General features: G+C 43.7%; 1 protein-coding gene across 1 annotated transcript in view; it reads right to left on the bottom strand.

The window, feature by feature from the left end:
- Window positions 1-3210: 3210 nt before the first annotated feature.
- Rragd (Ras-related GTP binding D) overlaps window positions 3211-10670 on the bottom strand; it is a 35875-nt gene continuing 28415 nt past the window's right edge. Inside the window, 2 exon segments of the mRNA NM_001106641.2 lie at window positions 3211-3512; window positions 9324-9472. Coding sequence (NP_001100111.1) covers window positions 3361-3512; window positions 9324-9472 — 301 coding nt within the window. The 3' untranslated portion in view covers window positions 3211-3360.

The raw sequence follows: 10670 nt of genomic DNA, 5'->3' as shown, positions 1-10670 counted from the left end.
CATCATCTTAAATTTCAACAAAAGAGACCATTCTGCTCCCAGAAAACTAAGCTCTGGGTACGTCAAGCCATCAACACACAAGCATGCTTTTCAAGTTGGCAGTTTACATCCCTGAAGGCTGTTACAAATGTCCTATCAACAGTAAAACAGTGTGCTTGGTTACGAACTACACCCAGCCTGTGTTTGTTGGGTGCATAGCGTACTTTCATCGTGACAGTCCCGTTGATTTTATGAATTCTGGTTCAGACACAGTTGGCATAACCCATGCATAAGTACTGCTATGGTTTTTAGTCATTTTCTATTTAAGGACCCAACATTTATTATGTTCACCAAATAGCACTTGGTGTCTATTCATCAGTTTCTATCTATACTCCTCCAAAAGCACTCCGCACAGGTCACTCACACTAACCTCCACCATTACAGTCAACCAAAGACGGTAATTCAGTACAACTCTTACACGGAAGTTGTACTTGACTCAGAGAGCAAAAGCCTGACTCCTGGTCTACACATCTTCCAAGTTCTCAACTCCTAAAACCAAACGAACAATGTTCCATTGAAGCCACCGTAGCCAGGAGACTGGCCTTTCTGTTCACAGTCACATTTGAGCGTAAGCAGTCTGCGGTGCATTAAGCTAATTCCCGAATCTAAGGTAAAATTCAAAACAAATGTGAGGACATGATCAATTCTAGTCACAGACAGAAACGTCGCCATTCAGACATCTTCAAGAGGTCACTGTCACAGCAGGCTTGAGGCAGCCGTCAATGTTGTGAGTAACTGAAGAGTGCATTTATGATCAGGAACGTGGGCCCTATGTCACAGGATTGTTCCTGCCTATCCTTCAAAGAAATCACATGCTCTTGAAGTGATAGGCTTTTAAGGCACATTTCAACAAAAAACCATTATATAACCAGCTTTAAAAATGGAAGCGCCACTTAGACATGCTAATTTTATGTGGTTTTACCAGACAGGCTAGTGCCTTATCTCGAAACTAAAGTCTTATTAAATACTCAAGTCTTTATCTATTCAAAGAGAAAGTCTTTGTAAAAAAAACTATTACGAAAGGGAGCTGGGGAATACTAGCTTGGTAGAGTGCTTGCCCTCCCATGCACAAAGCTCTGGGCTCGATTCTCAGCACTGTTCAAGCCAAGCATGGTGGTGCATTCCTATAATCCTAGCGCTTAGGGGAAGTGGAGGCTGAAGCATCAGAAACTGGAGAGCATCCTTGGCTACTTGGCAAGTTCGAGGCCAGCCTGAGCTACCTCAGACCCCACCCCCTCTCAAAAAGAGCAAACTGTGCCCCTTACTCCCTGGTGCCTTTGTGTGTGGGGGGCACACAGGGCCAACCTCCACCCAGCCTTTTGGCAAAGGCCAATCAGGGAATAGTTCTTGAAAATTAAGGAAAACTCCAGGCTCCTACCATCTCATTCAAGTCTCTTCACAGAAATCATAAGGAAGGAGCCATAGTACGACTACTAGAAATCTCCTGAATGTGTGGACTACTGGGAGGCTCAAATCTTACATTTCAACCATCCATCTCCAGGTTCAGTTACCAACTTCAAAAGTGTTAAGACCTGGCCAGTGGTGGTGTTCACCTCTAATCACTCGGGGAAGCAGAGGCAGGTGAGTCTCTGAGTTCAAGGACAGTCTGGTCTACAGAGCGAGTTCCAGGACAGCCAGGGCTACGTAGAGATGTGCTGTCTCGAACAATATAGAATTTGGGGAAAGGGAAGCAAGAAGATGGGAAGAAGACGCTTAGAAGAAGTGAGCTTCAGAGATAAGCTGCTTTGACATCCCTAGTGGACCCTGCTTTAATAACCTCTGCTAATGCCACACATAGCTGATAGTGCTAACCCTCGGAATGGTTTGAAATGGGGCTAGATTTAGGACTCTCGGTTCCCTACCGATCTAAAGAAGCACACACATAACTGTGTTGTCACAGATGAAAAGAATGAGTCAGAGATATCAACTGTCAGTAGTTCCTCAGCTAAGGTTGGGATCTTGTGAGCTCATTGCCTCTTCATGCAGATATTGACTGACTTGATAATGTATATCTTATGACAACAACCATACCCTCTGTCATAGCCCCTTCATATCCAGAAGATATTATTTTAGAACAATATGATGATTTTTAAAATTACTGTTGTTATTTCAAAATTAAAGTGCAGACATACCTATGAAAAAAAAAAAAAAAGAATGAGTCAGGTAGCAAACTGAGCCACCAAGGACTAAACTCAATCAAGACCAAAGTTCCGCTCCACTCCTGTGGTCATGGAGCATTAAAAACTGGTCTTGAACAAGGACTTTAAACACAGTGCATCAATACACCATTCGCAGGAGCTTTACATATGCGATGTACGGATGCATCTTTAGTCTGAGCACCCTCCTTGGCAGGCGCAGAAGTGCCTCTACGGTTTTCCCCCAACAAATCAATGCTATCTGTCCCGGTCTCCTCAAACTCAGATTCTCTACACTGATTGGCATCCTTTTAGAAATCTGGTCCCCCAAAGGTTCATCCGAATAATGTAGCAGGAAGAAATCACCTATCTGCATAAAGTGACTACAATGGTGTGTGCTGAGGTAAAAAGTCCCATAAAGTCTGGGCGAGTCGGAAGGCATGGCCATAGGGACATGCAAACGTAGAGGGGTAAGCTTGGCACTAACATTTTTCTACAAAATTCCCGTTTTGTTTTGGGTTTTTTGGTTGATTGGTTTTGAGACAGGGTTTCTCTGTGTGGCCCTGTCTGTTCTGGAACTCAGTATGATGACCAGGCTGGCCCTGAACTCACAGAGATCCGTCTGCTGGGATTGAAGGCATGCACCACCACTGTCCGGCTAGAGAAGTTCTTATTGCTCTGGTCTGGACCCTTCCAGCCCTGACCTGTTCCTGCTCCACTGAAAAATTATTTCCCCTTCCACAACTGGCAGCAAAAGAGTCCCAAGTTTACAAAAAGTCTTTAGCAATATATTGGATTAATTTCTGATTGCCATATGGACTACAGTATGTCCTTGTCACCAAGTACAGAAAAGAGTTTTAGAAAAGTCATCTTATCAAAGTTCACCTCAATGAGAGAAAAAAAAAAAAAAAAACATGAAAAAGGTGCAAAATATGTACATTTCCTGGCAGGTCTCACAAGGGTTTTTCTATCAACATAAAAGTTTACACATATGTAGTTAAAGTACATACAGTGGGTCTCACTGTCACTGTACAGGTTTTTTGCTTCAAAGTGCTTATTTTATTTTAAAAAGGGTAAGTTTTCTTTTTCCTTAATATGTCTGAGTCAGGGCTCAGCCTTCCTGCAGTCCAGTTTAGTTTAACAGCCTCCTCACTGAGGTCTGGGCTCTGGCTCCTGACGGCTCCCCTTACAGCAGCACCCGAGGAGTCCCATTGGGAGTAGCTCCAGTCTTCTTGGGTAACCGACTCTGGGCCTTCCGAGATTTCACCATCTTCATCCTCACCTCGAAGACTTCATGGATGGCCTTCCGGAAGCAGTGGAAATTATAATCAATAAGGCCTGCACAAGGGAAGACAAAGTCTCTAAATAACACCAAAACCAACCTCTGTTCCCGGCATGCATCTCCAGTAGGGGGCAGCAGGGGACCAACCAGCGCTTCACAGGCCCAGGCTGCAGAAATAGCAGGTCAGTCATGAGGTAGGTGTTCTCTAGAGAGCATTCCAGAAGTTTCCAGAGTATTTCCAAATGTTTCCACAGCTCAAAAGGTCTGAAAAACCACTGAACTGCACTTCCTTAATTATTCAGATTAAAGGCTAATATTAATTTAAGATTAATATTAACGTCAAGATGGCTCAGCTGGTATATTTGCTATGTAAGACTGATGACCTAAGTTCCATCCTGACACACACACATATACACACACAAGCCTCATAAGCCTGACAACCTGAATTCCCCCCAAGAACTCACCTAGGAACTCACGGCTACATGGTGTGACCCTGCCTCAAAAGGAACTAAATAAATAAGATAGAAAAACAACAGAGAAAGACACCGCCACACACACAAACATGCACACACATTAAAAGTGAGATGAGGGGGGTTGGGGATTTAGCTCAGTGGTAGAGCGCTTGCCTAGCAAGCGCAAGGCCCTGGGTTCGGTCCCCAGCTCTGAAAAAAAAGAAAAAAAAAGAAAAAACAAACAAACAAACAAACAAAAGTGAGATGAGGGATTAGGCGGTGATGGCACATGCCTTTAATCCCAGCACTGGGGAGGCTGAGGCAGGCAGATCCTTGAGGCCAGCCTGGTCTACAGAGTTCCAGGACAGCCAAAGCTAGCCAGAAAAACACTGTCTCAAAAAAACAAAAAACAAAAAAACAAAAAAACCAACAACAGAAACAACCATAACAAAACACACAGAACAAAAACACGAGATGAAACCTTAAATGTGCCCATTCCCCTACATTTCTAGATCACAGCACCGAATTAAACTCAACAACTAGGTTTCTAGCTCATTTCCTATATTCTACAAAACCTGCCTGTCATCCCAGTAGGTTTCAGGGATAACGTACCAAAGATGTACATGATCAATTTCTACTTAAACTTAGTTCCACACAGTCAGATGTTAAAATTAATGCTAAAGGTCAAAGAAGCAACCGGATTTGTACAAGTATTTAATTATAGAAACTTTGTCGTGGAGAACCTGGCAGTACTTTAACAGAGCGAGGCTGGTTCCCCTTGGAAACCGACAGACAGCATTCAGTGTCTGGGATGGGAGGGCACAGTGGCGTTCCTGTGTCGGACTGACTCTTCCCCGTGTGCACAAGTTCATTCCACCCAGGACTTACAAGACTGTCAGTCCCCAGACCAAATGTCCAAGGGGAGATGGATGAACACTTGGAGATTATTTACTAATTTAGCAACTTTTTTCCAGTTGATTATGAAATCGGTTCAAACTAAACAGGTCCTCTAGCCCAGCTCAAAAGTTCCTAAACTTTAGAACATGCTGCCAGCTGAGGTTGCACCTCGTTGTGGCCCTTGTTCTCCTTGGCTACCAGCATCTACAGGAAAGGCCGATCAACTATAAACTGGGGAAGGGACTGACAATGTGAATGTATACACGCACACTGAGCTCTCTCTACCCAGAGAGGAGCCTCGGTAGCTATCTGTAGATTTAGTAACATCTCTCCCTTCCCTTTCCTCCCGCCACACCCCTCCCCATCTCCTTCAAATCCATGGCCTCTTTTTTCACTAATTGCTATTCCATGGATATATACATGTGCTTGTTTGTTCCTAAACAAGTCCATATAATGCTACCTGTATGTATGTTTTCAGGGCTGACTTTTAGCACTGGACAACCAGTGGATGTGCTCTTCCCTGGGGAGGACTACCTCCCCTAGCCCCTGGCCAGCCAGCCACCTTTACCCCCAACATACACTGGTGCCGTCAGCTCCTAACAAAGACAAAATCAACTGCATGAGAGAGTAAAACAAAATACAGCCCTGTCTCCCTCCCTTTGTTGACCAGGGATGGAGTCCTGGGATCGAACCTACAGCATCGTGCACAAGAGGCAAGCCTCTACCACTGTGTACTGGCCCAGTCCTCCTGTCTGTCTTCCCAGAGGAAGCACATAATCTAATAGATAATCTGTTATTCATTCCAGAAGATGGAAATAGGGGAGGAAAGGTGAACACTCTTAAGGGGTTTGAGGACAAATGATTCAAAATTCTGTTTGGGGGTTGGGGATTAAGCTCAGTGGTAGAGCGCTTGCCTAGCAAGCACAAGGCCCTGGGTTTGGTCCCCAGCTCTGGAAAAAAGAAAAAAAAAGTCTGTTTGGCTCTCATCACCAAACACAGCCTTATAAGGAGGCTAGAAATGCAAATTTCAATTCAATTATCGATAAGAATACAGCAAACTGGGCATATTAACCATAAAGTCTGAAAGATACTTTGTTACTATTCACTGGAAGCCACCAAAACGTGTCTACCCTTTAGAGCTGAGGCATCCCACTAGTGCTTTTGGGGCAGAGGGGGCTGGCAGCAGTTTGCTGGTCATTCAGCCAGCCTGGCCCAAAATGGTGAGTTCCTGTTTCACCGAGGAACTCTGTCTCAAGGAACAAGGCAGAAAACAATAAAGGTGATATAAGCATCCACACATATGTATGCACCCAAAGACACTATATAACACATGCATATAGCATACATAACATACTAATATACCATATAAAACATAAGCATACACCACACCTAACATATACAAATACCACAGCACATACAATAAACTAATACACCACATACATTTATATGCCATACCTATCCCATGCATATAAAAAATACACCCCATAACATACTAACATACCACATAAAACACTTATACACTACATCTAACATATAAATACAAAATACAGCATACTAATACATATAGCACATGCATATGCCACAAGAACACAACATAGATGTCAGGAGCCATCATGGGACAAGCTAATAACTATCAGCTTCGGATTAATTAATAATCCTCAATAGATTTGCTCCCATAGGCAAGGCCCAGGAGTAAATCATTTCAGGAAAGATTCCATCTATTGGTATGCTCTTCCTGTTATTACTAAATATACATAACTATCACTAGGTACGAGCCCACCCTTTTGAGCGGATCTCTGCTGAACTATGAAGATGTGCAATTTTACCAATGCTACATAGACAAATGGATGACTTAAGTCTTATGATGATCCTATAAAAGAATTCCTAAAATTATATTAGTGATCATTAACTCTTCTACAGTGGGGCCGCTGTTAGGTTCTTTCTGACGGTCAAAACTGCAAGGAGAACGCTGCCAGTCTCTAGCAAGAGTTAACTGCACCTACTACTCAAGCACATTCCAAAGGTTGTTCAACCATTAACCAAAGGTCATAAAAAGGGAACTATGATTTATTACAGGCTCTAGAGCAGAAGATAAAATACTGACTGGGTTTATTTATACCAAACTTTCACTAATAACTTAGTTATGGTTTTTAACTCTCAGTGAACCTGTAGAGCTGTGACAGGTGATGGATGTTAAGCCAGATAATTGCTCCTAACGGATATGCATGCAAACATTCTCTGTTGTAAACTTACTCGGTTTATGATTTGAACTTGTGTGTAAACTTGTGGTGAACTTTTTACCATGTGATTGTGTGTTCTGAAAGATGTGTAAGTGCTGAGGACAAAGAGAGGAGAGCAAGTTTCCCTTGGCCCGCTTAAGATCTTTCTGCTTTCCCCCTTTTTCTTAGAGAGCTTTCATAGGAAACTTTTTACAACTTAGAAATAAACGCTAAGGGCTGGAGAGATGGCTCAGCGGTTAAGAGCACCCGACTGCTCTTCCAGAGGTCCTGAGTTCAATTCCCAGCAACCACATGGTGGTTCACAACTATCTGTAATGGGATCCGATGCCCTCTTCTGGTGTGTCTGAAGACAGCTACAGTGTACTTATATATAATAAATGAATAAATAAATCTTTAAAAAAAAAAGAAATAAATGCTAAATTCACTTTTCAAAGTGTCCCCCTTTTCTTCCTGTGCCTTCAACTAGCAAGCAGGCTGAAAGTTAGAGCCACATAGTTCCTGCTGATAGAACAAAGGCTACTTCACTTAATCCCTGGTTGTTTCAGGATGAGGTGCTAAGAGGAACCCAGAAGGCAGGCAGCTACAGTAGCAAAGTAACTTAGTTAATTTTTATCATACAGCAACCCTAAGTATCTTGTAAGACAAACATCTTACCCTCCATCGAGGCTCTTCCCCCTGCACTGCCTCAAGAGGAACCCACAAGAAGGAGCAGCACGCTGGGGCTCGCCCCTGGCACATACACAACACATGCCTATACCACATATAACATACTAATACACATCACACATATACCACATGAATACACTACATACAACACACATATACCATACACAAGACACATATATACCACAGGAATATGCCACATATGAGAGAGAGAGAGAGAGAGAGAAAAAGAGAGAGAGAGAGAGAGAGAGAGAGAGAGATACATAGATAACCTTTGCTACAGTAAAACTAATGTGAGGAAACTAAAAAAAAACAGCTCTAAAACTACTCCAACAGCGACCCAGCTTTGCTGCAAGTGAAGGGATGAGGAAAAGAGGGCAAGAAAAAAGTCTCAGAGATATAACAAGACTTACCGGGTTGGGGATTTAACTCAGTGGTAGAGTGCTTGCCTAGCATGCACAAGGCCCTGGGTTTGGTCCCCAGCTCCAAAAAAAAAAAAAAAAAAAAAAAAAAAGACTTACCTCAGATGTGAAGTTTGATTTTGTTCTTTATGTTTTTCTTATTTTAATTTTTATCTATTTATTTGGGGTTTTCAAGACAGGGTTTTTTTGTTTTTTTTTTTTTTTTCTTTTCTTTTTTTCAGAGCTGGGGACCAAACCCAGGGCCTTGTGCTTGCTAGGCAAGCACTCTACCACTGAGCTAAATCCCTAACCCCAAGACAGGGTTTCTTTATGTAGCCTTGGCTATCCTGGAACTAGCTCTGTAGACCAGGCTGGCCTCAAACTCACAGGGCTCCACCTGCCTCTGTCTGCCTCCCGAGTGCTGGGATTAAAGGCAGGTGCCCTTTAATCAGCTGTGTTCCTTAACATTAGAACAGTTATCAGGAGCCCTACTGCACACAGGATAAGGAAGCTGCTCTAGCGGCTGTTCCCACTGCCCTCCACAGCCTCGCCTTTGCTCCCCACTATAGCTTAGCTTTACTTGTGTAGCGCTAGTTAGTGATTATGATTGAGGCCAGGTCTCTGACCTCCTGGATAAGCCCTGAGCTACCCCAGATCTGTCAGCAATGGTAAACTATGCCCTGGCTACCAGTACCCAGCCCTAGCCACACGAGCATCATTCACAAAATAAAGGGGGAAAAGAATCAGTTAGTTGCTTTTGCTTAAAACATACACGCACACCCATCACCAACAACTGATTTGACTCTTACAGGACGGTGTTATATTATCAGTCACTCCTTCACGTGTGGGTCATGGTACCATCCCTGTTATTCCAGGACTTAAGAGTATGGGAATACTAAGCAGACATCAAATGCCAACTACCTCTAGCGCTTCTTTAATCAGAGAGCAATGGTCATATGGCTCACCTAACACCTTCTGTGCAACAGCCTGGTTAACAGGGAGGATTCTGGTTCTCCTGCCACCTCATCCTAATCATGGCTACACACCTAGGGGACAGACAGGTCCAGAAATCTACTCATGAAGGGCCTGCCTCAGGCCTGCCAATCAAGGGCCACGTAACTAAAGTTGAGGCTTCGAGGGCACCCGCTGTCTACACACACATTCAACACACGCGACAGAGGCAGTATGAACTTTTAAATCGCACCAAAAGTTACCTTTTCTTTCAAAGCTTTCCTCTCTGACAAAGCAAACGAGCGCCAAGAACTTCGTGACCTCTTTTAGATAAAGAACCGTTGTATTATTCAGTTTTATAATGGCTGTCGAGTCCTTGTCATACGGGGCGCCCGCTCCATCTTCTTTGAGGCTAAATGGAGACAAAAAAACCAAAATGTATTAGACCTTCAAGAAAGAACTACAAATGGCAACCCCGAGACAGACGACCTCCCCTCCCCAACACACAGAAAACAGCTGCCCTAATAATAGGACATTTACAGTCAAGACACATGCAGTACCTTTGGGCACAGACACAGAGGTGATTGTCAGTCTGTTACCAACGTAATGGTTACTATGGCAACTAGGCAACTCTAGGTGCCGGAAGAACGCAAGCAGAGGTAGAGAAAAGTTCTCATCCCTCCAAAGCCAAAGGCACCTGCCAAAAGCAAGGCCAAAGACCTCCAAACAGTCCAGATAGATAGGAGAGGCAAATGCTTGCTGAGCTTGACTTGGGCCAGAGGAAAAAACCAACAGAAAACAGAAGTAAGAAGCAGAAGTGACACACGCCTTTAACTCAAGCTCTCGGGAGCTAGAGAGAGGCAGATCTCTCAGTTTGAGGCCAGCCTGATCTACGCAGAGAAACCCTGTCTCACATAGGCATGCACAGTATGTGTACACATACACACACACACACACACACACACACACACACGGAGGTCCTAGGATCCATCTCCCAGCTCCACAAAAAAAAAGTGCACCCCCCCAGGACTGATAAAATTTGAGTATGACATATATTAGATAATGGAGCATGCTGGACGTGCTAAATTTGCCTTATTTGATGGTTAGACTGTGGTCCTGCAAAAAGACATCCTTGTTCTCAGGAAATACAAAGAATCAGGAGATCTGCAACCTGTGTCCAAGCAGTGCAGCCAAAACACCAGTGTCAGACATGAGGAAAATAAAAGCCAACGTGCCCACATGGTTAGAAACCCCTACAGAAGACACAGAGTTCTTTGTGCAATTGAACTCATTTTCGGTAGACTCAGCATGTTCAGGTGTGGCCTCCAGGGACAGAGCCTGGCTACTGCTTTCCTATGTCTGCCTGCTGCCTCAGTTCCCTCCTTTGTAAACGGTCAGCACTTCCAAGTTTCCTACTGGAGAAATGACGTATTATTCAGCAGAGCCCAAGAGTGAGAACATGCAAAACCCAGGCGAACACCAACACCACAGCCTTAGGGACCAAGACGGGACCCACTGAAGATACTAGTGTGACTGACTGGTTCTGAATCCTTTCCTCACAAAGAGAGTGTCTGTACCTTTTCCCTTCACCCGAAACTATTTACAATTTC

Source organism: Rattus norvegicus, chromosome 5, assembly GCF_021556685.1.
Source record: "Rattus norvegicus strain SHRSP/BbbUtx chromosome 5, alternate assembly SHRSP_T2T, whole genome shotgun sequence".
Classification (NCBI taxonomy): domain Eukaryota; kingdom Metazoa; phylum Chordata; class Mammalia; order Rodentia; family Muridae; genus Rattus; species Rattus norvegicus.
Note: the sequence above shows the minus strand (reverse complement) of the source record. Positions and strands in the feature narration are given on the sequence as shown.